General features: G+C 45.8%; 3 protein-coding genes across 3 annotated transcripts; 1 reads left to right on the plus strand and 2 right to left on the minus strand.

The window, feature by feature from the left end:
* Positions 1-373: 373 nt before the first annotated feature.
* Positions 374-24117, plus strand: T265_00451 (hypothetical protein; the record flags this gene model as incomplete). The annotated part of the gene is made up of 16 exons (XM_009164224.1): positions 374-492; positions 582-669; positions 701-805; positions 840-997; positions 1031-1313; positions 1348-1581; positions 1616-1875; positions 1909-2145; positions 2183-2311; positions 7429-7572; positions 8115-8178; positions 8376-8578; positions 13150-13258; positions 20631-20912; positions 22188-22285; positions 23169-24117. 16 exons carry the CDS (start codon positions 427-429, stop codon positions 23607-23609), a joined length of 2901 nt encoding a protein of 966 aa, XP_009162488.1.
* T265_00450 (hypothetical protein) lies at positions 1427-1681 on the minus strand (the record flags this gene model as incomplete). Its single annotated transcript, XM_009164223.1, has 1 exon — positions 1427-1681. One exon carries the CDS (start codon positions 1679-1681, stop codon positions 1427-1429), a length of 255 nt encoding a protein of 84 aa, XP_009162487.1.
* On the minus strand, positions 6140-6634 carry T265_00452 (hypothetical protein; the record flags this gene model as incomplete). Its single annotated transcript, XM_009164225.1, has 1 exon — positions 6140-6634. One exon carries the CDS (start codon positions 6632-6634, stop codon positions 6140-6142), a length of 495 nt encoding a protein of 164 aa, XP_009162489.1.
* Positions 24118-27998: the final 3881 nt, after the last annotated feature.

Genomic DNA, 27998 nt, shown 5'->3' on the forward strand with positions numbered 1-27998 from the left:
AATTCTGCATCTTTCATTGTCTGAAGGACTGCGCCGACTGCTTTTTGCGAGGTATCTGTGGCGAGGTACAACTTGGTGTGTGGATCGGATGGAATATAATGCAAGAACGTCGAGTGAGTCAAGCAGGACTTCAGTCGGTTGAATGCTAGGCGAGATTGTTCGTTAAGAACTAACTTACGAGTACCCTCAATCGGGAAGGAGAATGTATCCTTTCTCGTGGGTACTGATATGCACTTCATTTGCATGGGAGCTGGTCTATTTCTGTCGTAAAGCACATAATTCATGTTTTACAAATAACCTTAACAGAATGTCTTATGTTTACTTCCATCATATAATCCGTACAATAATAGGAAAATTGTTTTAACCGACGGTGAGGAAATCCGCGTCTTTTGAAACCCCTTTCGCTTGCGCGCGTGGCCTAGGTTTATGGATAAACAGGCGAATCCAAACTTGCTTCCCCCGAAAGAAGTGTCTATTTTCAAGCGTATCGTGGTGCGTTTGTTGCTGCCTTTCTCACGTTTCCTATTTTTATTCGTTGTCAACTTGCCCTGTACCTTCGATTCTGATTCGTTGATTTTCAGAAGTATTATGACCAGAAGCAGTACAAAAATGGTCTGAAGTTCACTAAACAGATCCTCGGGAACCCGAAGTTTGCTGAACATGGGGGTAGTGCCTTTCTCTTTGGGTTATTTTCCTCTAGAAACCCTGGCAATGAAAGGAATATTGTTGAACTGCCTGGGTAAAAAAGAAGAGGCGCGCGAGTACGTGAAACGTGGTCTCAAGGCTAATATTTCGAGTTTTGTGTGTATGTTCCGATCCTCGCAGCTCATCTGTTTCAGGCTGGCACATATATGGGCTGATTCAAAAGTCCGACAGGAAGTATGACGAAGCTATTAAATGTTATCTTCAAGCATTACGCCTGGATCCGGAAAATCTGCAGGTGCTCAGGGACCTTTCCGTTTTACAAATGCAGCTGAGAAATTATGAGGGGTGCAAGGTAAAACTTTTTTGTTTGCCGTTACTTCCTTAGGACACGCGATACAAACTTCTGATGCTTAGGCCAAGTCAGAGAGCTTCTTGGATCGGCTATGCATTAATACATCATCTGCTTGGGAATTACGATACGGCATTAATGGTTTTAAACGAATTCAGGAAGGGCCAGGGAGAACCTGGTGCCGGATACGAAACCAGCGAGTTGCTGCTGTATCAGGCAATGGTACTGATGGAGGCTGGCAAGCACGAGGCTGCCCTGAAACATCTAGAGGACTCTGCGAATGAGATTGTAGACAAAACCTCTCTGCTGGAGATGAAAGGTACTTGTCTTCTTATATCCTACATTTTTCTCAGCACAGCTTTTGTTATCTACGGGAAACTTGACGGGCGCAAAGGAGTGCATATGGAAACTAGTCGACCGCAACCCGGAAAATCATTTGTACTTGGACTTATTGTGCAAGGCGAGCGGATGTACTGACACGGAGTCCGCTGAAGGCAAATCAGTGTGCAAGGTTACTTTTGACGAAGTACTTGCGAAGTATCCTAGATCACGACTGGCTCGAAGATTGTTGCTCGACTTGTACTCAGGTGGGGTTTTGTGTCCTTTCACTAACCGTAATAGGCGAGGAGTTCGTGAATCATCTTGATGTTTATTTGCGGTACCATCTGCGAAGAGGAGCTCCTCCATTATTTGTACAGCTTATGGGTCTATGGTCAAATGATGAAAAGTTCAAAACGCTGGGTCAGTTGCTCGCTAAGTACAGAAGCACTATGTCTCTTTGTCACTCTCTCCATTCTCCGGACGACCCCGAACCTCCATCTACAGACATTTGGTTGAACTTTCTTCAGGCCCAATTCCTCAACCATAAAGGTCAATACCAGGTAATTTGGTATCCTTTAGTCCAACAGTCTTAGGATGCCCTCGATGTGATTGACTCCCAACTGATGTCTACTCCAACGTTGGTTGACTTCTACGTCCTAAAAGCTGACGTGTACAGTGCAGCCGGTGATGTGATTACAGCGAGTCGATGGATGGAGGAAGCCCAATCATTAGATACTGCTGACCGCTACATAAATGCTCGTTGTACAAACTTGATGGTGCAGGCGCATCGCCTTACAGATGCCGTATCGATGGCCTCCAAGTTTACCCGAGTAAGCCTATATTTTCCTTCGGTGATTACTGTTTCAGGGAAATACGTCGGCAGCGGATTACTTGTCGGAGATGCAATGCATGTGGTTTCTAATAGAAAATGCCCGTGCACTGAAAACAATGGGTAAATTTGGCGAAGCCTTAAAGCTTTGTCATGAAATAGAACAGGTGAGTATTTCTATGAATGGTAACTTGGTCGATTGTCAACTGTTCAACTCGGGCTTCTCTATACAGGTATTCGGGTCATTTTGGGATTCACATGGAGCCCCCAATCACCCGCCCGTGGCACACCGGCATTTTGCTCCAAGTAGTTCAGATTAGCATGCATGTTACGCAGCCTCAAAAACACGACACGCATTACAGCTCCTGTTCACTGTTTTGTATCCGAAAGCTGGAACCAAAATGACCTATGTTCCAAATTACATAGGGCAATTTTGAGGCCGAGTAGAAGTATCCTAGAACGATGGGATAATTGGGAAATGCATGCAACTTCAATCGAAAAGATTTTATTACCAGATCAGGGGGAACTGACGGGGAGGAGTTCAAAGACCCTTTTAAGACAGTTAACAAAAAATGGCCAGACCAGGCTGCAGAGATGGCCCAAGGTTAGAGCGAGAATTTACTGACCGGAAGGTCCGCGGTTCGAATCCGACCTCCGCCACTCGACTTCCCTGTCTAGGCTTGGGCAACCTGGCAGTAACCCAGCCCTCGTGCTTCCTTCGGGTGGCATGGCAGCTAGGCACCGAAAGGGGTGCTACAGCTAAACGCCTTCTAACCCTTAACGCGCATGCATTCACATCACCGTATAAAACGGGGCAGTTTCGGAGATAGATAAGTCTCCACAACATCCGGTGTCTTTGAGTCATAAGAGGCAGGTCCTGAGCCTATTCAGTGCGGAGCCATTACTAACGGATGGAATCACTGGTAGCTTTTAGCGAAACGTCTGCGTTCCCGTAAGTAGGAAAATGTCACATGGACAAGCCTCCTACAGACATAGTCATCTGCTTTCCGAGGTCGATCACATGGATCACAGCGTTAAGCAGTCAAGGATGGACATTTTGAAAAAAAGTTCCCGCCACAGACTTGAAAGGGTCACACAAATTTTGCAAGATATACCGGGTTTATTTCACTGAATGTGCAGCTTTTTTCGTGTCTTGTTTCGCACCGGTTTTGTACAATCCGTGATGTCAGGAGGAGCTATGTGTTCATATTCACGATAGTGGGCACTCCTGACGGACACCGCTTTGTGTACGGAAGCTTTTGAAGAGCTCTCCATATACTCTCGCATCCTGAAGTCCGAAAATACGAAGAACGTTTTATGCTCACAAACTTCCAGGGCATTCCTTGGTGGGCAAGCATGTCAAGAAGAACAGACAGACAAACCGAGTTGAGTGCCACTTTGAAATCCAGGGTTCCAGGCTCCAGATGAGTGGCAGCTGGTGGCCACGACAGTTGTTGTTCGAAGTATTCGGCCCACCGGTAGAGGCTTTTTTTTATTCAAGATGGTCACTCCTTTTCGATCCTTGGTGGTTTTGCTTACATGTGGTTTTCTGGGGCCAAATGTACGGGTCAACTGAAGTAATCTTCGTGCACTCCCGACTGTCTGGGCCTCTCCTCTTTCCTTGGCTTTTCATGCTTATCAGAATTCACGGTCAGCTCGGACGCTCGATTTCGCTTGAGGTCTGATAATTCGTCGCGCCAAGTTGTGTTCGGGACTGGCTGGGATATTTCTCCGAGATTTAAGGAGTGCCACCGTTCGTTCTGATATCTGGTGTATGAGTGGGTCGGGTAGCATCTTGCCACAGGCAAAACTGCCAGCACTGTGCCAAGAAGTGACGATCTGGTCCCAGTGTGAAGTCACATCTGATAGTGGGGCATCTGGAGGAGCCTCTAGAATGCGATTCTGTTCGTCTAATATCCGGATCTGCCAGTCTCTCAGTTGCCGAGCGGTCCCTACACATTTTGCGCGACCCCGAAAGACGTAGACGGAAGCTACTCCGGAAGAGTGTTCCAAAACGACCGACAGTCAGTTATTGATCCAGGCCATCGGTAACTGATGGCAATGTGATCGATTTGAACTTGGCCGTTGGGGGATACCATGTGGCCAGGTAACTTCGGCCATTTCGGAAGTTAGTACTGCATAAAAACAACCTGCGATCAGCACGCATCTGAAGCAATAGTTCCTTACTGAGTCCAATCGATGTCGACCACCTAATTGGGTCTCAGATGCACTGAGCTTGCCTGGTTGTACACTTAAATCTCTGGCATTCATAACGGTTTCTGAGCTTTTAGCTCGCCGCAAAAGAGCACTCAGAGCGTCATAAAACTTGTCTCTGATGGTGTCAGAGGTACAGTCAATTGGGGTGTAAGCGGGCACGGCAGACAGACATCGACCAACTTCTTACGGCAGCTAAGCATCAGTGGTATCACTGATGTTGCTGTCTTTGATGATGATGATGATGATGATGATGATGATGATGATGATGATGATGATGACCAACTTCTTGCTTGTGAGGCTCCTTCACAGACCACCAGATGAAGTGTACAGAGGCGATTATCGGCGGGTATCCAGTCGAGCTATGGTGTTTTCCCTCGGTAATTGAGGACAATACAGACCCTCGCACATCCTGCTGCAGTAGCCTGTGGATCGTCAGAACTGCGTAACCAGAAGCGATTGGAGACTGATGGGGCGGTTAGCTCAACCACCGCGCTTTCGTCTTGAATTCCTGTTTCTGATACACAGCACACATCAGTGTCAGGCGATTCCAATATGAGAACGTGAGAAACTTTTTGACCCGCTTGCTTCAGATTGTGGCTAAGTAGACTAACTGCCGAGGTTTGAAGATTGATTTGGAAAATCTGAGAATGTTGGTGCGGATGATGTGCAGATGTTGCTTGCAAAACCGATGCAGCCCGAACGGAAACATCCGTTGTAAGTACTTGACCTTCAAGGAGAGTTAATAATGGGTTGTGGTGTGGGGGGGGGCAAGGAAAAGTGTGTGGAAGGGAAAAAGTGAGGCGGCAGCAGTTGCCTGTTTTCGCTTACCCCTCCTGCTGTATGCATCAAGTAAGGTGACCCTGCTGATGGCACCATGCGACGGCTGATGTAGCATGAGTTTATTGGTATGTGCAAATCATGGTTGTATGTGGGCTGGGATACTGCCAGAGAGCCCACACCCAGACATGAAGTCTATTAGTGTCTTCAACCAAATCCTTTGGCTCAAAAGCCTGATCGCAAGGCAGCGGGTTTTGACTGGAAATGCAAATACATTACTGATTTTACGGAACACGTCGCCACACTTGTCTCAACCGCCAACCTGGAGTACCAGGAGATTTCGTTCACCAGACCTCTATCCATTGAGTGATCTAGTTTGCCAATGGCAGCTAGAATCACTGCATGACAAGTTCGCGGTTTTTGCAGTTGATAATGATGATGATAATGATGGACACCTCCTCCCCCAGAATGGCTCAATGGGTCGCGGAGATACACAAGCCGTCACACCTTGGTAAGATAAGGTCTCTTTGTGAAGGATCCTGAGTACTTTGAAAGATATCGCAATAATGAAGCTAAAACTAGATGTTGAATAAAATTAGGATAGTTGTCTATTGACCCGTATGCAGCGCGTTCTTGCAGCTCGAGGCAGCTTAGTGGTTAAGGTGCGGACTTACTGATCGGAAGGTCCTTGCTCAGAATTCAATTCCGGTATTTCGACTAATCCCTTCTAGACTTGAACAACCTGACCGTATCTCCGTTCTTGTGCTTCCTTCTCGTGCTTAGTGGCATGGCAGTCAGGCACCAAAGTGGTGTTACAGCCTCAACTTATTTCACTATAGATTTCGCCACGCCATTCCCTGAGGTTGTTTACGAATGTTATGTGTGCGATTCTTTCGTAGATGTCTTCACAGCACCCACCGTTCCGCCCAGTGGATTGAAGCATGGATTTAGAATAATATGGCAGTAGTCGGTTACCCTTCCGTATGACAGCGCTCTGGGGTTTATAGGATTGTGAGGATACAACTGTATTCATTCTGAGAAACAGCTTGTTCGTGGATTTTGACTTCACGAATGGGCGAAGATGTACGAAAAATGACGGTTGCTAAAAGCTTCCAGACAATTGATGTGTTGATTTCGTGATGGTTTGAACAACTGGCAATCATTTTGTAAACAGGAACCGAGTTCTCGACTGATTTGACCCAACGTGTTCCCACTTCCAAATCTAAAAGGGTCTTCATTATTCTTTCTTTGAACAGTTCCGTCGATGATCTCAGTTCCTTGAACAGGTTTGGCGAAGTAGGATGGATGAACCATGAGACGAACCATAGCTCTTGATCCCCAGGCCTTTTGGAAGTTCGTTTAACTGCCGATGACCCCTGATTGCTAAGCATATCAGCGAATAGTGTGGTCAGGGTCCAACAGGCGAAGGGGTCCTGCAGAAATACAGGGCGGCTGTCTTGACTTAGTCGGTCCACAAACACTCCAATATGGTGCATAGTGAGTCAAATGGGTGGCCAGTGTTTGTCGATTCACTCGGAAGAGTATTAAATAAGTGACGACTTCACTGTGATAGCCTTATGGGAAGGATGGCTGCGTTAATATTGTTGCACCAATCGGATATAGTTTATGTGTGCACTCTCCATTAGCGTCGCGTGGTCTCAGTCTTCTCAAGTGCAAACAACAGTCTTGTGTTGAGTCATGGCATCGACGGTCGACTGTCCCTTCTGGGACTAGTGGGGCACGTGGATGAAGATTACCAAGAAGCGGGGGGTTGCCGACAGTATCGGAAATAGACATTCACCAAATACAAACGCTGGTGAGTGCATATGGTTGGATGCCGTCCATCGTTATCGTTGTACCGAGCGGATATGGCCAACACGCATTTGCATGAGCTAGTTTAATCACGTCATGCCGAAGGAGTTATTGGAAATGCGTGTGAATCATAGCGGATCATAATTACACTTGGTTTGCATTGTTGGGGGTGACAAAACGCATCTCCAGAAGACCGTTGATTTCAAGTTTTAGTTGCATTTCTTAGTCTGTATCATCTCTTGCAATGTTGTGGAGACCTCATCACGTGAACCCATGGGCACTGCACTCAGATGCGTGCGGACGATCGCAATAGCTGATTTGTTGTCGATCAGTGCTACTGTAAATATTTCACAGTCTGCTCACATTTTTTCCACTGTTAACGCGGCGTTATAACAACATAAGAAAACTATAATCCGCCTGGTGTATTTGATTTCCTTGTACTCTCGGTAGCTTTATGGCTCTTCATTCATTTTTGCAGCACTACCGAAACATCCTAGATGACCAGTTGGACTTTCATTCGTACTGCCTCCGGAAAGGGACCCTCAGAGCTTATATTGAAACACTAAGACTGGAGGACCGATTACGCGATCATCCTTCCTATTTCGAAGCTGCTCAGTTGGCCGTGGAGGCAAGTTGCTTACTTCACGTAGTGTCTTGCATTTTCTGACCATCTTCTTTTGTCCGTATCGTATTTGAATTCCCAGATATTGACTACCAAGATGTTGTTTCTCAACCCAAGCCCGGTCTTCCATGCTGACATGCTGTTTTGCCTACATGATCATGAAGCTGCGTTAAAAACCATGCGTGTATTGAGGCTTTCTTGCAGTGCACACTGATCAGATCGGTATAAAATGAAGGCATTTTGGGGAATGTTTTAACCACGTACATATCCATTCATCGAAGTTGAGCTTTGCGCAAAACTTACATCCATTGTTTAACATTAGGTGATGAACAGTGAAAAACGTTCGTAGGACCGTATTTGGACCCTGTTCTCAGAAATAAGTTGGGATAGGAACTTGACTAAAGAAACCGGAAGTGGTCCCTGTTAGGGAGTTCTTACTGCACTAGGAAGTGTCGAACGTTTTTGCTGTTACATCCACGTGCAACAGGTGGATGCTGCGTTGTTGTTGAACGTTGCATGACGTATCATCAATCTCCTTTTAGATATACTTGCACTTGACTGTCCGGCCCTTGGGAGCAGAGACTGACCGTAGCGCTGGCGAGCAAGGTATGTTGTGCACTTGGTTTTGTTCACATTCGTTTTTCGTCCTTATTTTTCATCTATAGCTTGAGATCGGTTGGGCCGTCGCTTCTACTGCAACTGTCAAGGTCTTGGATCTTGCTTTTAAAGCATACATTTAGTTTCATGAAGTTCTTCTAATTGGTTGCGCAATGACGTTTGATTGCTATTTTTCACTTTGTCAGACTTATCCACGCCGGAGGCAAAGAAAATGCGCAACAAACAGCGAAAGGCCGCACGGCGCGCGGAAGCCGAGGCTGCACGCGCCCGTGCGGAACAAGAGCGACGAGAACAGGCCATCAGATCTCGGCAACCGGCTACGGATGAAGCTGATCCAGATCGCGCAGTCACCACAGACAGTGGGTTAGATCCACAGGTCCTCGCTCGAGTGAGTAGCGTGCTAGAGTATATGGGTCCACATAGTACGTGGGGCTGTGAGCTACTGTTCGAATGTATATCCACGACATTTTCGGGCTGAAATGCAGTGAGTTACTAAGTTAAGAGTGGTTTCGCCTCAAATTAGGGCTATTTGGTCACTGTCATTCACTAATCGCTAGATTTTGTGGCTGCATACGACCAACCGATTTCATTTCCGTATAGGATCTTTTGTTATAGCTGTTGACTGGCGCTCTGTTGCCTAGAATAGCAGGACATATACTCCTTGTTCTTTCGGCTTGTGTGCAGTATGGCTAGGAATAGCGAAGGCAAACAACTACGTGTGCCGAGATTGAGCGTTAAACCGTGCAGCAGAAGAGCGTTCTAACTTTTTTGTGAGGAAATAGGATTTTTTGTCACAAAGATCATTTTAGAGGCTATTATCGGCTGCGCACGTCTCATGGCACATGGACGAGTGGCGCCCTCGATATCTTCCATAGAATGACCCAGCAATCCGTGACTTGGTCACAAACCGACTTCAATGACGCTCGAGCTACTCAAGCTCTATAAGTGAGCGCTCTTTGGAATTATTGCAAGACTGGCAAGACTGATTCGTGACTTTCGGGCTGGCAGACGAAATTTGCACGATTGTACGGTAGGGAAATGCCAATACTGGTTGCTGTCTGTAATAATGATTGGTAAGTCATTTCCACCCTGCAGATTGTTTCCTGATTTCCATATTCCAAAACTTTCTTAGCAGACTAACTGGTATTTGCACATTTTTTGTGTCGGGTCCGTTCACACGAAAAACGTGTGGGTCAGTGAGTTTTGAATAGAGAAATGCTGAAATGAAACGAATGGGATCTACCGGTTCATACCCACAACTCAATATGCCCAAGGGGTTTCTACGATTTCTCAGTGATGTTTTTTGGGAATATCATTTGTACATTAAGTTCTTTGATGAGTGCGTAGGGCTTTGAGCACCATCAACACTGCAACCCAGTAGCAAGCGACCATGCACCGGCGCTCGGTGGAGCGGTGCTAGCCTATTGATGATTGTTTATCCTCTAAAGTGACCGTGGTCAGTGAAGCATGAAGTAGGCAATATTCTGGAGTTTAGTGAAATACTGCCTGTCCGAAGATATAAAGTGAGTGGTATAATATTTAAGCTAGGTGTCTTCTTATGGACAAAGAAAATAGTGTGCATGGTTAGAACACAGCGAAAGGCTTCAAATGCTTTAGTTGACGTGAGTACAATAAGTCGGCAGACAGAGGTGACAACCCCAAGCGTAATTAAGTCTTGTCGATCAGGAGGTTACGGAGATTTTCCGTGTGACTCACAAAACTCAACCTGTGGATCCCGCCGCTAGACACGGGGAACACAAGAGAGAAACGAAGGGGGAGTAAGCTCCATTGACGAGGATGAACTTATATAGCTTTGACGTGATTTGTGGCTTGTTGATAGTCGATGTCTTTGAAAATGTAGTAGTGGCCACGAATACCCCCAATTATATTTGGAGGTTTTAGGAAGCCTGTCATGAGCCTTTTTTCGGGTTGAATACTGCAATGACTCGGACCTCACGCGGTTGTCTTTCATTGTATCTGTTTAGTCAAAGAAGGCTATGTGAAACCAGCACAATACACTTGTTATTCAGTTAAATGGCTCTCAAATTATGCAGCAGTTTCAGTTGATACCAATATCCGCCTTAATCATTCCATGTCGTTGAATCACTGGCTAAATCCGTCCAATATAACGTCTCCAGGTTAAACAGCCAGTTCGTGCTAGGTTCCGCTTTTTTTCAAACCAGTTTCACAAGTTTATTGCTAGGACAAGCCGCAAATTAGGGACCCGAATGGTCTTCGGTTTGATCTGCCTAAATTAAGTGTTGGTGACTATCTGGCTTAGTCAGATACTAGGAATATTCAGTAAACTTGGCACTGTGTCAGCTATCTTCTTTCAGTTATTCGATGGAATTATCATTGAGAGCTCACAGACTAGGCTCTGGGAAACCAAGTTTTTCAGATCAGCGGGATTTGATCTATTTACATAGAATATCAAAACGATTTTACGTGAGTCCTCAGGCTAAGCACCATGATATGTTTAGCCTCTCTGGGTGCATTCGTACTGTGGACGGGGACTGCTCCTGAAAAGTCTAATATTCGAGCAGACTTCTAGTTTACCTTAGCTTCATTTTCATGCAGTGGCAGGAATAATGCTCGCTTTGGAGAATGGAACATAAGAGCTTGAATAGGTATATGAAGGTTTAAGATGTCAGTAAGATTTTCAGAGCCACGCTAATGGTATGCACAATAAGGCAGATGCTTCCCAGTGGGACTTGGTAAGCGGCCAGCTGACCGACCTCCTTCCCCGACATCTGTCATTCGTTTTGGTCAAGAGATTGCATTGGTCTATCGTGATTGTCCTCTCTCTTCCCTGCATTTATTAACCCAAATCGATGGAGGAAAGGAATTTGGGTCCACGATTACCTACTTGATGGTAGGTCTTACTGTTGCTACCGCGCGATCCACTCTCACAAATCATAAATACAGTGTCTCTATATTTTGAGTTTGTCTGCAGTGGCGCAACGTAAACAAATGAATGGAGAATTAGGCTATATCCCCTTTGTAATTCTCAGTAAATAAGACTGGAAAGTGAATAGGTATGACAGTTTGCGACTATGGGTGGAGATCGAAGATTCAAGTTCCTCCGCTGAATTCAGTTAGATTTGGCATGCTCTTGGCTACCTTCCGAATCGACTTCTGCAGTATATTTGTGCGTAAGCGCGACTAACCTAATTATCTTAAAAGTCGCTCATTTCTTGTGACTACCACTGCATGATCAGCGTTCACCTGTTCGTTCCGCTGTAGCACCGGCGCCTACCCATGATCAGCGTTCACCTGTTCGTTCCGCTGTAGCACCCTTCCGGTGCCTAACTGCTACCCGAAGGCTGCACGAGGACCGGGATATTGCCAGGTTGCCCAAGCCCAGACAGGGGAAGTCCAGAGGCAGAGGTCGGGTTCGAACCACGGACCTTCCGGTCAGTAAATTCGCGCTCTAACCACCTGGGCCACCTCCCCCCGCATGATCAGCAGAAGTAAAATATGCTCTCAACATGGCTTTGCTAGCATTCGATAAAGCCGTTGAAGCTTCTATCACAAACCGTCTGAATGCGCGCAGTTCTAGTAACACACTGTCGGTTGACTGCGAATTATTTGAGCGAATGACCCCTAATAGACGGGGCCTTTGGTTATTTTGAGTAGGAAACCTGGCAAGAAGTCCGACACCTTCAACCTTACGTATAATAATAGTAGTAAATACTCGTCCAGCTCTGACACCTTCCGGCGTCTAGCTGCCATACCATTCGAAGGAAGCATAAGGGCTGAGATGCTGTCAGGCTGCTCAAGCCCAGACAGCCGCAGTGAAGGTGCTGAGGTCAGATTCGAACCACGGACCTTCCGGTTCGTAATTTGGCGCCTTGGCCACCGAGCCATCTCGACATCGACCTGACATATACCTTTGGGCGGAACTCGTCAGAGCTCATTTGGTCTTACCCACACCTTCAATAGACTCGTGCGGTTGAGTAGTTTATCGATCACGTGATCGTCCCGCAGTACACACACCACATCCAACTAATGGAATCCTTGTACACTAAAGGCCAAAATATCCACCACTTAACGTACCGAATACGTCATCTGCCTAGTCTCCTTAACTACCCTATTGCTCATATCAGGTGATTCATCATTTTTATGTACAAGCTCTCTGACAAGCGTGAAATCTGTAATAATAGTCAGTTCAAATGTAATATCATCGGCAAGGATTTTTTAAGATTCGCAACCGGTTGATCCAAATTAATCTGGCCTCGAACGTGACATAGAAGTACGTTGACACCAAATTAGGCTTAATGGAATATTACGATTTTGTCCGCAGAATACTTTAGTGGTGCTTGAGATTGTATTTCACCTTTGTTTGTTATCCTGTGTCGTGCTCAAGCTTTTCCTCAACACATTTGCAGTGTTCGCATAATTTTTAGAACTTCGGCAATCCGGGCTTCAGCGCCTTCACCTTTCCACATTTCACGGTTCTACCGAAGCTGATCGATCATGCTGTGGCACGATGCGACAGTAACTACCACCAACAACCTTCATAAGCCCATAGGTGACCAAGACACTACGCACTTCAGGTCGTGGATTAGGACAGTCGGTATGCTGCTAAGTCTTCCCTGTCGTCAAGCTACGGCGGTAGTTACAATAATAGTAGGTGGGCATTCCATCAGCAAGCTGCATTATATGGGTCATAGTCGCAGCATACGTTGGATTCACTGAAGAGAAATTAATTGATTTCCACATACTTCTCAAACGTATCAGAACTCTTCCTGGTTTGTACTCGTCCTTTATAAGATAACCGTGGTCGATGACGAATGCCGTATCATTTGTTACAACTTTTTGTTGTGGCCAACTTTAGGCTATTCTGATGGGTTTTTTGTACATCGATTTCTTAATTTCGTACACCCTAGCATCAGTGCCTAAATTTTCTGGGTATCATTCGCCTTATAGTTTATCATACTATTGTTCGTCTCTATTCAGCCTGCTGATCCTCTCGAAGAAGCTTGCAAGTTTTTGAGACCACTTCTCGATTTGGCTCCGAAACGAATTGAATTGCATTGTTTGGCTTACGAAGTGTACGAACATAAGAGTAAGTTCGAACCTCTGAGTATTGCACGTGGTTTGGATGCTGCGGTTGTTAGTTTTTTTTATGTCGACCCTTACACTTATATGATATCCACGACACTAGTTACTGTGGTATCTGTACTGTATGCTTTCTAGGGAGATTGTCGTTGTCTGTTACTACAAATGGTAAAATTGTCGCTATAGTTTGATGCTGGATTACTCTGTAAGACTGTGGCATCTAGTAAGTTCATTGTGCTACTTGTGTAACCAAACTCAGGAATTTCGCTTACAATTCAACAATAAAAGTCCAATTGATTATTTTTAGTTCCCTTCGAATATCTTTCACGCTAGTGATGACGATTTTGCACCCATATATCCATCACCAGTAGCCGCCCGGGTTGTAGGGACTCATCCGAAATTCTATGCAGAACTTCTGGCTGACTAGAAAAGATTTTTCCACAAGTTTCATAACATTTGTTAACTCGGTCGAGAGCTACACATGAGTTTGTTGACGGCATTTTGACCAGTCATCCGCCACAGCACAATCGCTCTCTGTGCTCAAAGTCCTACAAGTATCGCACTCGCTGTGTTCAAAAGCACGTTGATTCAGGGAAAAAATTTCGGTCATTTCGGAGCAAATGAACGATCTCGCTTTCTTTCTAAGCCTTTAGTGTAGAGTCATTCAGTGCCTTTTTTGGGTTGGGATCCCGAGATTCTGCTTAGTCTTGCTTAGACCGTTGATTATGGCAGTTCAAGCCATAGGGTACCCGACCGAGGTTCATGCTGGCCACTAATTCATCTCAATGGTGTGCTTTCGACAGGACAAACCAGGTAAACCGTAATCATAGACGGTATGCGCAACTTTCTATTCGTTTTTGAACCTGCGAGTTCAGTTCGACTTCTAACCCAGGGCTCGAAATAGCTCGGTGGTTAAGGCGCTAGCTTACGGACCGGCAGGTCCGTGGTTCGAACCCAAGCTCAGCATCTCGACTGCTTCTGTCGGTTCTTGGGCAACCTGGCAGTATCCCAGCTCTCGTTGTTTCCCTCCGTTGGCATAGTAACTAAGCGCCAAAAGGGTGCTACAGCTGAACGAGACTTCCTGATCTAGTGTTATTCAGGTGACCGACTGGTAAGAGCGGTATAGGATAGAAAACTACTGGAAACTACTAGAAAACTATTGGAAATTCAACCCCCCTTTTTGCCGTTACCGGCTATAACGCCGCTTTCAGTAATGAAAATAACAAACGTTCAGCTGTAGCACCCTTTCGGTGCCTAGCTGCCATGCCACCTAAAGGAAGCACGAGAGCTGTAATACTGCCAGGTTGCCCAAGCCTAGGCGGGAGCAATCGGGACCCAGAGGCTGAGTTCCAACTTCCGACCTTCAAGTCAGTAAATTCGAGTCTATACCACTGAACCATCTCAAACTCAGCACCGCTTTCGCTCTTAGTGTTCGACAAGGATACCCACTCTGTCCATCGTTTCAGTTTCGTTATGAGATGATAAGGCGAACTCTGAAAGGTCTCCAATACCCCAGGTGTTCAAATCTCTCCGGGCGAGAACCTTCTCGACTTGCTGTATACAGAAAACATTTTTCTCATTTTCGAACAAGAGCAGGGGGCACTATAAAAAACAAAAAAATTCGTTCAGCTGTAGCACCCATTCGGAGCCTAACTGCCATGCCAACGGAATGAGACACTAGGGTTGGATGCTGCCAGATTGCTCAAGCTTAGACAGAAGCAATCGAGATGCTGAGGTCATGTATGAACCGCGGACCTTTCGCGCCTTAATCACTGAGCTTTCTCCCCGACCCAAAGCTGTCGCCTTCTCATGGTGGTCGGGCTTCTGTGTTGCAATGATTCTATGGGCTATACCGGCTAGAACTAAGTTCCTAAAGGTTCAACTATGCCAGAAAGGTCAATAGAGGAGCAGTCCGACAAAGAACAGCGAGTCCCCGTACTGCGAGTAATCGTATTACGAAGCGGTCTGGAGGTAAAGCGGTACTGTCTCCTGCGATAGGAGTGTGAAGGCAGTAAGGAGTTTCCTCCAGGCGACCAGCAGCGATGCTGCCTTCCCCTGAGGAACGACGGATCAGAAAAGGTCGGCCCCAAAAACCGCACACTCCGATCGCCCAACGTTTGACTGTGACCGCCGGTGCATTATTCAATGCGGTCGGAATAGTTTCAAAACTAAAGAGCCCGGTGCTGCTCAAAAGGCACCCGCTGTGCTCAGCCCTAGTCCCCGCGACCTCGGGCCAGGCCGTCCCCCTACAGCCGAGTAGATCAGACTATTGAATCATTGGCTCCGGGCAGGGTCCCCCGAGAAAACCAACAACCGCTGTCTTGTGGTCAAGACTCTTGAGTCAGACGCTAGATGCAGGGTCCCCGAACAAAACCTCCTACTGCCTTGTGGGTTAGACTTTTGAGTCAAAGGCTCAAGGTGGAGTACCTCAACTAAACCCCCTTCTTCGGCTTGGGAAAACAGGAAGTATCATTTTCCCTTACAGTTCTTCGCTGACCGGCCTTCCCCTCATTCCCTCCCAACCCATCTTACAATGCTGTGCAATCAACCAATCTGTCAACCCGCTAGCCACTGTTCCGTGTCTCAACTATCGCCCAGAAAAATAGACCAAAGATGATCACCTTTTAACCTCAAAAGATTCGATCCACATTGCAACCTCTAATGTCTGTACTCTGTCAAATTGGGCAGCAGGCACCTCTTGCTGAAACCTTACTTTCCCTCTCTATCGATGTACGTTGTGTCTCCGAAACACGCAGACAAGACCCCATTTCGGTCGTGCTCTGTAGGCCGCTTAGGACGAGCCCAGATGTTCTATATTTGACTCTTCGGGCATCCGGTGATCCTGACACAATGGTATCTACGGTATGGGAGTTGCACTCAGCCCCAAGGCTGAAAGCTCCTCACTGGACTGGGTCCCAGTAAACACTCGCCTTTGCGCTGTGCGATTGTCTGGCTCAATTAAGATTAATGCAGGTCAAACCCATCCGACTCGACTCAATGAACAGTGGATATCTTCGACATCAGCTGCCAGAAAGGTCATACCAGCAACTAGCGACTACGCTGGTGCACGCAGACCCCTCAAACATCGGATTATCAGAAGCTCGAAGAATGACATAACGCTGGTGGATTTCGAAGGCCCTGGAGATAAAGAAACCTATCGCTGCAGGCAACAGCCGTGTCCTGTTTCAACTGATCCGATCAACGGGTCAAAGGAAGCCAAGTGTCAGTGAGACAGTATGCGAAAAAGACGGAACAGCTATTCACTCCCTCAATCGCCGTCTTGAGCGATGGGTTGATCGTTTCCAAAAACAGTTCACCTGGTCTCCTTCAACACCGCTGGAAGAACCAAGCGAGCCTGAATTGAACACACACCAACCATCAGCAACCGAAATCCAGCATGATATTTGAATCCTGAAGCGCTGCAAGGCACCTGGCCCGGATGATCTACATCCCGCGCTCTTCAAAGAAGATGGCGAGGTCCTGATGAACAGTCTGACAGCCATACTGCAGAGGATTTGGAACGAAAACGGAATACCAGCCGAATGGAACTCTTCGACTGTCATCCCAGTTTTCAAAAAGGGAGCGAGAACGTCATGTGAAAACCATCCTGGTATCAGCCTGGTATCCGTTTCATCTAAGATGCTCTCTGACATTATTTTGCGCAGGCTGGTGGGTTATCGGGAGATCGGTGAGAATCAAGCTGGGTTTCTCTCTGGTCTAGGATGCATCGACCATATCTTTATCTTGATACAAATCCTTAAACAGCGCCACTCCTTCAGACGTCCTACGTTGGTAGTTTTTCTGAATTTGAAAGCTGCTTTTGATTCTGTTGATCGTTAGCAACTTTGACAGTGTCTGGCGATCAAAGGTGTCCCTTCCAATTTTCTCCCCCTTATGAGGGCACTGTATGCGAACTCCAGTGGGCGCGTACTAGTATACGGGAAGCTCTCGCCTGAGTCCACCACGTTCAATGATGTAAGACAAGGCTGTCCTCTTTCCCCTTTCCTTTTCAACTTTATTATTGATATGCTGCTTTAAATTTCTCTGCCCTCCTCCGAAACCTCGGGAGTCGAAGTGCTCCCGAGACGTTCCCTCACAGACGAGTATGTAGACGATATTGCTCTCCTTGGTTCAGATCCTTCGCAAATGCAAACGATTTTAAATAACCTAAATTACTCTGTCGCACGGTTTGGCATGCGCTTCACAGCTGCAAAGTGTAAAGTACTGCTATGTGACTGAGTCGGATCAAACCCACACCTCATGCTTGCGGGTGAGCCCATCGACGTGGTGGATAGATTTGTTTACCTGGGCAGCTGTATAACTTCCGGTGGACTGGCTAGGGATGAGATTATTTCTCGAATCCGACAGACCACGGCGCCTTTTGCCAACCTCCGACACCTATGGCGCCGAAGTGCCGTGAGCTTGTCTGTCAAGGAAGAGTTTACACTGCGGTGCTACGACCCATACTGCTTTACGGATCAGAGACGTGACCCCTACGCGGAGAGGACATACGGAAGATGTCAGTGTTTGATCATCGGTGTCTCCGAAGCATTGGTCAGATCTGGTGGGAACATTGGAATAGTAATGCTGAAGTACGCCAGAGGTCTTAGGAAGAAGGAGCTCTCCTACGATAGATGAATTACTTATGCTTCAAGTGTTGAGCTGGTTGGGTCATGTACTCCGCATGCCAGAAGACTGTCTGCCCCCAGAGCTCTTTTTGCCAAGCCCTGTGCTGGGTAGAAGCGATCGAGAGGTGGACAGTGTATGACCTGGCAACGAAGTATGAAGACACTAACCAGCAAACTAAGTCGGATAGGCAACTGCTGCCTCCCTGGATGGGGACTACAGGGCTCAAATCAGTGGTTAATGACACTGGTGAAAATGGCCCAATCGCGCAGTTGGTGGCGCTCGTGCATCAAAGCTATTGCCTTCAATGCGTAGCTACCCGAGCAAGCTGAACACGCCTTCGCCTCCAAGCTTTGGTTTTGTATTCCACTTTCCCGTTTTCCGGTGATCGAAACTGTAGCAGCTGGAACCAGTGTGCATATGGGACACGGGTATAGCTGATTAATTGAATTGAATTGAGTGAGCTTTCTCGAGCTGGGAGCAGGAACCGCAAGCATTGTTTGAAAAGCTGACCATGTTTATCCAGTCCTTCGGCATGAGCTTTGCACTCAGAAAATGTAGGTTCATGCTGATGGACCTACTGTTTTTGAACACGTGTCTGAAGACTCAAGAAACGACACTGGAGGTTGTGGAACTCTATACGTATCTCGGAAGTTGCTTTGGCTCTGACGATACTTTGACAGACGAAATGAACACACAAATCTCAAAGTCCAGAATTGCGTTTTCCGATTTGTGCCACTTGTGGCATCAAAAAAGCATCTCACTGGGTTTCATTGGAGGCACATCTCAGATCACACTACGGGCTGCATTTTTGTACGGTTTTAGAGACTTGGTTGGAGAATCTGAGGCATCTTCAGGTCTTTGACCGTCGATGCTTGAGAGGTTTCGGCTGGAACCAGTGAATTTGCAGTGAGCTGATCTGGAGGCTGGTTTTTTGGTGAAGCAGACGGCACTTCACTCAAAAAATGCATCCAGCACTGCAAGCTAGGACGGCTGTGCTGTGTTACGCATACCAAGACGAATACTGTTTTCCATGTCTGATTCGGAGTGGCGGAAACCTAGAAGTGGACAGAATCTGACATGGCAGAAGGGAATGAGGGATGTTACTGTAGAAGAATGGGATGGCAATGTGACCAAGGTATCTCCAAACCTACTGTTGTACTACAAGCAGCTGGTGATCTCACTAATTTATCAGACCCAACCTTATTATCACACATCAATATGACCATATCTGGTTATTGCCTTATGATTTCAGCGCGGATTCGTAGCCCTCTTCCCAGAAAAATAAAACCCAGACATGTGCTGTTAACAAGCAATCTGCTTAACGTCACATCTTTTAGACAGACCAGGCCCTCTCCCTCTCAAAAATCGATACATACACATACTAGGGTAATGCGTCTGAACATGGTCCAAGATAACTCAATTCAATCGAGGTCCACTCTTCGGGTATCAGGTGGTCCACATGCAGCTCCCCGTGATTTACATGGTGTGGGTGCTGCGTTGAGTGAGAGAGCTGAAGGTACCCTACGTGACTAGATTCTTGTGAACATCCGTCTGTGTACAGTTTCACAGGTTTGTTAAAACCCGTTACTAACGACGCCGAACCCGAAATCTGTTTTGTCTGCATACCCCCCATACAAACTGAAGCCAGCGGCAGTCAATGACGCCTATTTTGTGAAGTTTTCGAGACTTTGCGCATGGCAAAGTGGACGGATAGTACTATTCTGGCTGGCGATTCGAGCATCCAAGTGGAGACAAATAACAAGCATGAGCACCATCTTGGTGGAATATTCTGTGTACACGCCCCCAGAACCAACAACGACTGTCGGTTCCTACGACAGCGTGCTGATCACCGTTTATTTGTCGCAACCATAAACGTGAGCATCTCCTTACTGGGGACGCGATCCCAACCATTACCCATCGAACACCCAGATAGATCAAATAACAATTAACTTTACAGGGTATATTCAGAATGGTTCCTCATGGAACATATGTACAGGTTTTATCATGGCCTGGGTCGTGCCCTTGTTGCTACTGTAATATTATTGTGTCGCCAAAGAAGTCTGTGTAAATGAAAAGTGTGAAAAAAACCGATCGACGAAATGAAGACAGGTCCACATCCAAAATTAGTTCATTTCATCGTTTGACTGTTTGCGTCCAGAGACGAGACTGTTACCCAGTTTAGTTGGGTCTCATAGCGACCTTTGTCACTGATCGAGCCGATGAAGGTGGTCTACTCGGTGCCACAATACGATTCCTGAAACGATGCCTGTCTCGAAGACTGACCGGGTGGAGTGGCAAAGGAATGTCCAAGAAATGTGAAAGCGATGGGTTGGGCGTAATCGAACTCTTTAAACTTATCCAGCCAGGAAGGCTGCCGGTCAGTGAAGGCATTATATAGAAAGTTAATTGCAAATCCCACAGCCTGCTTTACTGGGCGGATGTTGGGTTCGTACCACTAACCTTCCGGTCAGTAAGTTCGGGCCCTAACCACTGGGCTATCTCGAGTCTGCTGGGTAACTTCGTAATCAACTTAGTTCTCGAAGCATTGATTACTGTGTCTTTTTTGCCTGGCGCGGTGCTTTTTCCCAGAAGAATAAAGCTCTGAGGGAATCTAAACAGTGTTACAAACACTTCGTTTTTATGTGTTTTACTTTCGAGATCAAGTGTGCTGATGGTGGGTTGCTAGGGTGTTTCCAGCGCGTAATGGTGGATATTTTCATGGCAAATGGGTTTTTGGCTCTTGCTTTCAGAGAAACTGTTGCTCATGCTACGGTCTATCAAACATGGTAGTCGTATTCCCGGTTCGGCCGATCATCCCTGGTTCCACGAATGTTGTGTCCGATTCCTTGTACAGTTGGACTCGTATTCAGAGATGTTCAATAAAGCGCCAGACTCATATGTACATAAGGTACTCAGCACTGAGGTTCCTTTGCTATTCCCTGGTTGGCCGACTGCTGCTAACTCCATGCCAAGTGCTTTCAACGAAGCTTTTCAAAAACGCAATGCTACCAGTTACTCACATGTGTTCAGGGGTAAGTCTTTCTCGCTGTACTTTCTTCTGCGCGTCTAGCTGCAGACATAATATTGCTGACCGTCGTCTAAGAGTACACTCGTTCAGCTTTGCAGGTGTCAGTCGTAAAACAGTCCCTCACCAAGGCCGAACTACGTCACCATGTTTCATGGCTAGGATGGCGCAGAACCTCATTGTTGTGCGTTGAAGGATTTAACTTTGTGGTGTCAGTAACTAAGTGAGGAACACTGCGTACCAGACGTGATGATCGCTGAACACGAACCCGATTGAACATAGACTTACTCTCAGGGAAGAGGTTGACTCGCTTCGCTAATTGTGGTCTAACCTACAGAACACTGTCAAAGGGAGAATAAGCCACTTTTTCCTTTTGGTCTAAATTGTTTAACAGACAGCCACCAACCACCTTCAGCTGACGGTTCACTAATGAAGTATAACAATGTTTGCGTCATTATAATTGAGGCTTTGAAGCTGATCATAACTGGGCATGTAGAAATCTGTCTCAAAATACTAGACTTGTTTATTTGATCGACTGTGCACGGTTTCCATTGGTTTTAAGGGTACGATAAAATCACCTGGCCCCTGACATATTGTGGTGCCATCAAATTTCATTGCATGGATTAGAAAACAGTGTATTCGAATTCACTAACCATTTTTACGTCTGAGTTGCAGTATTTGGCGTGGTCTGAATGCGCACTGGAGGCCGAAAAGGGATTGTCTTTACCCACCAAGCATAGTACAGAAAGAATTAGTTGGGTAGTGTAAGTGTATGTAGCATTAGCTTTGATCGTCAACTATACATGATTTATACCAATAGACTTGTCCCTTTTGTTTGCACCTAATACGGAAGGCACCGGATATGAAAAATCAGTGGTTCACTGTCTTCGCTGGAGCACATTTAGACTCTTGAAAGTTGTTTCCAAATCTGAACTCAGCGAAGCTTCTCTGCAACGGGCACTTTTCGGCGCTTTACGCTTGTTTCGGCCCTTTTATCAGGAGATTCAAAATCCCCATGGTCAACGGCATTAAATGATCGGTCCTCACAACGAAACTCCCTAACGAAGAATACCCATTGATGCAATGTTATGCCACTTTCGGATTCATGGATAGGTGTAGGGATAAACCTCCCTCTTACCGCGCCCACTTGCTAAAGCGGCTGTTTTTGCACAGTCCCATCAACCGTAGTTAGGTGTGTTCCTCTGTGTCTCCTTACTTTGGTTGTACGGTACAGTCCACGTCAATAATTATTGGATGGGTGATTGATTTTCTCTAATTCCAGCCACTTTGCTTCGCTGTCTGACCAACCCCGGTGAACGCAAAACACATCTCTCTCAACTGCCCTTGCCAACAGACGGATCATTTAGCCCTTCTTGGAAGGTACGTCAGTTGATGTGAACTTTGCTTCTGTATTGCACTGTAGAACAGCAGGGCTGTTTTACTGAAGGGTCGAGGTGTTTATATAGGACCCCCGACTAAAGCTCTGCACGCAGACATTATATATATATATATATATATATATATGTATATATATATATGATGTCTATTCGAATAGCAGTCGATTTTTTCATCTGAGGCCGTGAAGCCCAATAAAAAATCGGTGGTTATTTGTAATTATTTAAAAACCTCGGGCGAAATATATCTCATCTTCCCTGTCCCGTTTTCACTGAAACTCGTAAACAGCAAGGTAAGATACTGACGTGCTACTGCTAGTCTTGTTGCTTTTTGGTCGTTGTCACAGTCAATTGTGCTGATGTTGTACCAATTTCGCCCACGATGTGCGTATGATTTCTTAGTGGGAGGGAATAGTAGACACTGAAATACACGACAAAAAGGCTTTTTCTCAACATTGAGCACATCGTGCACAAGCAAACGACCAGGAGGAGTTTCAAAACAGCATTATGTCACCAGAATGGCCTTTTAGTTTCACGCCCCAGTGTCCTAATAGATGAGTTTTGTCTACAATTCGAGTCATGAACGACCCCCGACTAAAGCTCTGCACGCACCAGTAAGGATCTGTGAAAAGAAGGTCGAAACCAGCAGTCACTCTGTAAGGAGACGGTTACAATACGCAAAAGTTAGCTTGTGAACTTTGACTCCGTATTTTCTGACCAAAAGTTCAACCGTGCAAAACAAGGTGGTATGATCACTTTTCGTTCTCGAATAGGAGAATACTATAACATAAGTTATGGCTGTTGCTTGTAACAAAGAGCTCTATCTTCTCATTGTCGAGCATCTATTCATGCTAAACTTTACCTTACAGGTTTGTGCGGATGCGTTGAACTTACTGAAGACTGCCTATACCACCTCCCTCGGCGAAGTTGACGCATCAGTAATAGAAAATTACCGAGCACTATGCGCGCAGCAATTTCCTATGGCTAACACTTTCAAGACGGACACTGAACTCGAGGAGTTGCGTACAAAGGCCGTAGAAGAGGCAAATGCAACAGCAGTGTGTGGGCTCTACACTTCCTACACTGGAACTGATTTGAAAGAGCATAAGTACGATGTGGCCCCGGACAGCGCAGACGTGGTGGAGCCCCTAAAAAAGATGCAGCTTGGCGATGCACAGCTGGTGAATGGAGAAATGTCAGGAGACGCTTCAGATCCCGACTGCCCTTGTGAAGCGCCATCTGTGAAATTGTCCAAGGCCAATGTCTCTGCCCTCAAACCCCTGAGTGGCCAAACGACTTCCGCATTGTAATTAAGTCCTTTTCAGACTAGGTTTTTTACTTGCTATTTTCCACGACATGGCGAAGAGAGTAGAGTGTGTACACAACTCTGCAGCACCACTTTATTCCGGCTGCTCTCATCGCTACATGTCGTTGTGCCTGATCTGATACCAGACTTACACCCATCCCATCGTTTCATGCTTCATTTTAGTGGACTTTCTGGCGCTGATTAAGAAAGGGAAAAATTGGGTCCAAAAGTCACTAGTTCGTTGCGTTCACACATACTACCAGTTCTCTGACTATTGCCTTGGCCCTTTTCGATTATTCGAAGAAACCCCCAAATCTCCCCATAAATATGGCGTTTATATTTAGTGCCTGTATCCCATAACAGGCACCGCCAGAGGGATAATGCCTCTTCAGCCTAGCATTCACGACGCTCTTGTACTCTCCTGTGATTAACAATCTTCCGCTGTTGCCGCCGCTTACAATGCGCATGTTACAGTCATCTGGTTCAGTGAATAGTAAGATGGCAGTTTCTTGGAGAACCTCTGTTTTTTTTCTTTTTCTATGCTGGGGCTGTGATTGTGTGCCTGCTGAAGGCCATTCCCTCCTGCACCGTTCGGAATATAGAGTGCTGGAATGACTATGCTTAAAGTCGTGTGTGAAAATACAGTGGATCTGTCATGGGTAGGCTTTCAAACCCTGGAACGCTCAGAATTTATTTAACTGTGCATGGGAATTTCCAACTTAGTTTTCATCTGTACCTTTAAAGTAATGGCGGATTCTAGAGGAGAAAACCACATCAGCAATACTATGGTCTGTCGAATGACTGTCGATGACAATTCGTGCGAAAGATGATCTCATGAAACCCCAGGGATTGCGTTGGTTTGGTGATGTGCATTGTATGCCGCAAAACCTATTGCCACACAGCACCTAGCCTAACCGTGCACAAGGTAAACACAGTCTCAGAGAGAGAGAGATAGTAGGCCTTGACTTGTCAACGAAACCTGAAAGTCACTGATAACAAACCCACTCGCACTCGAAACTGAATGGGGACCTTGAAACGATGTTCGCCAATGTTTGTATGCGCTGACACAACTGATATATTGATGGTGACGTGCGAAGATTTGGTAGTTTTTCAATAGAGACTTTGTCTATCAGTTTGGCCAATTTTTGCTGAAGAACATTCAACAGTTTGGCCACGAAGGGCAATGTGATTAGCTCTGGACATCGCACAACCCATCCTGCAGTCACGGAAGCCATATCACCTGGCCACGTATTGACTAGTTTTTCAGTTGACGCCTCCTTAGATGAAGGTTTCATTCATTTTATGAAATTGTCTTTCCTCTGCGCTGATAGAGTCGCGCACCCGGTGAACGTCCTTGATCCGAGTCATTGTCTTCAACATGTAGCTCAAAGTTCTTGTCGATGCAACCCACCCATAACTCATGTTGTGTTCCGTGCGGTCATAACTGGACCAACTTTCAGTGCTTTGAGTTGTTGTGTCTGAGGCTCAATTCTTTCCCTCCAATCCGTTATCGTTGAGCTAATGGAACCGACAGTTGGAACGAGTACAATTCCTACATGGTCCATAGTTGTTGGTGATCGAATTAGGGTGAATTCGCCCGAAACCCTTATAGTCACCTCACTTCTCCATAAAATGTCAATCAGTTGCCGTTTTGATACACATGCGGAGCTCAGTTTTCCCGTATCCGTTAGACTATTTGATGTGGTCAACTCACTCAACATTTCTCACCCACTCGTGCACACGATCCCAACAGCTATTGATATGGAAACACTATGATTCAGCCCATGGGTCACTGTGGATGATCATACTACTTTACTTACAATTATCATTTATTTTTGAAGAGCATGGTCACAAACATAAGAAGTGAATGCAAGCGATGAATGCGAAAGAGTAACAGGAGAATATGGGAGAAAAGAGAGAAACGTCTCATTCGAAATCATGCCAGGGACAGTGCCAGTCTGATGAGGTGAATCCCAAAGTATGTAAAGATTTTGGTATGGGAACAGGCGTCTAAAGACTAACAACCAAAGAAAGGACAAACAATGGTGAATGCTCTTCAAGGCGCAGTATGCGCTAGCACAGTCAAGACTCGCACATCAGGCACAAAGTGACCGTCATACTGGGTCTTGTGTGAGATTAAATGGCAAAAATGTACCTTCAACGCCATGTGCCACGCATAAAAGTGTCATAAGTACGCAGGGAGCCCACAATGGCAAGCAAACACAAGTCACTGACTGCGACCTTAGGAAGTCCCAGTCCAATAACAGCCTTAGCGGATTGAGGAAAGCAGATCCCTCGATAAGAGATGATCACCGGTTGGTGAACCGCAACAAGAACTCACTTCAAAATTAATTGTCTTAGTGTGTTTCCAATATCCGCCAAGGGCCTGTGGTGTGCTGGATTTTAGAGACAACTGTGTCCATGCGGTTTTACCTGCGATTTGAAAACCGGACTAGTTGTGTTATTTCAAAGCAAGTCTTTAGGAAACATCGTCAGATTAAATGGTTGAATTTGATCTTTTGTGACTATGGTCGCAGATCCTAATTGAGGGCTTTGATTGCTTCGATATTCTGTTATTGTTTCCTCATATCACGAGTACATTTCAAATATGCCCCCGAATAGTATATGTAAGAGCGTTTTCTGGTAGTAGATCGTTCTGTTCACGAAATTACCATGTGTACAGCAATAAGGAAGTGTGTTCCACTGCTCACTCCACATCCTCCATCTTGATTGCCTGGATCTTTTCAAGTATGAGCATGTTCATTCGGATTTGTGGAACAACATCAAGGGAACGGGTAACTTTAAGTGAAGATGTTTAATTAAAAGGTTCAGTTCCACTTGCTTCTGGTGCTACGTAGCGTAGTCTATATTTTCCGTGCCTTGTTGGTCCAGGCATTTGATTGACATTTGCTGGAATGTGTGATAGCTCTATTCCACACGTCGTCGCAACTCGGTAAATGAAAATGTGAAGCAGCATATTGAATCACATCCTCCGATTATCATGATGCACAGATTTTTTGGATTTTCAATTAGAGACGAAGGATGGGTTTCTATGGGAAGCCAAAACACGTTCTATAAAGGAAAGATAAGCATCGCACTGGGGGCTGAACTTACTATTCCCCCGTTTGACGGGAAGCTATTACAGACACTGCCCTACTTTACTCACATACCCCCTGAACCACATGATTCACTCAATCAATCACTAACCCTTAACACTACAAGTTTCACATGGTTATCATGTTTGTTTATTCCTGGCATTAGAGAGACTGGTATAAGTTCTGCTGCCGATTCCCCGAGACTCTGTTTCTGGCCATCGTTTACCTCTACTTTCCGAGGAGCTGGATAGACAATAGTTACTAGCAGATCGCTGATTGTATGGATTGGATCCATAGGCATCTGATTGATGTCATACTTTTCAACTTTACCAAGTGACAAAAATATACAATCCCCGTCTAGTTCTACACTTTAGCGTAGTTGGTAAAAAATTTCCTGTCCGGCTTTTCACATGAGGTAAAACCATTTCAGGTATCCCCGGGTTTGTCTATTAAATTTACTGGAACGTGCGCTGTTCTGTCGGGAACTTCCGTTTAAGATGAATTTTCACCTGTTTTTCCTTTGGGATGGGCGTTTTCTTTTCCGGTTTCGAAGCGAAAAGAATGTACCATATAGGGAATATAGGACAGATAGCTCCTGTGGTGTGTGCGAAAACAACAATTAGTATCCGGATACTGCTGAAAATTCCCCTAGTAAATGGATGCAGTGGGTTTTTGGTAAATGTTTCTAGTGAGTCACTTGGTCGATCTCGCCCAACTCTACTACTACCAGGGTGGAATCTACAGTCGGCTTTGTTTTCAGCAGTCGACAAAGTGTTGGGATATCAATATCCCCCAGAAAACGCTGTGTTTTTATGTGTGCTAGCGAACTCCCGGCATCTTCAAGGTCAAACTATGAAAAATCAATGACCTATTGATACTCCAAGGAAATTTAAATCCGACCATGTACAGGATACCTTTCTTTCCACTGACTTGGGTTCGGAAGCTCCGGGCATCGCCTGTTGTTCGTGTGTTGTTGGATTATTAAAGTTTGTGTCCGAGGTTTTCGTCTTCCTACTATTCGCCGTGCTAGGAGTCTGGATCAAGCAACATAGCTGGGGATAGAGTATTGCCACAATCCGCAATATCATATTGTTTGCTCGCTGCGTGACAGAACCGTACCACAAAGTTATCATAGTTAGGTGCAAGACCGTATTTTGTAGGTTCCTTTGTAGGACTCATTTGTCGAACCCACTGCTCCTATCCACGCCTAAAATAATCGGTGGATAAAATGCAGTGGATTGGATAAAATGCATCCCGTGTTAGGGAATTCAATAGGTCTTCAGTGTCTCAAGCTTACC

The sequence above is a fragment of the Opisthorchis viverrini genome (genome assembly GCF_000715545.1).
Source record: "Opisthorchis viverrini unplaced genomic scaffold opera_v5_4, whole genome shotgun sequence".
NCBI classification, from domain to species: domain Eukaryota; kingdom Metazoa; phylum Platyhelminthes; class Trematoda; order Opisthorchiida; family Opisthorchiidae; genus Opisthorchis; species Opisthorchis viverrini.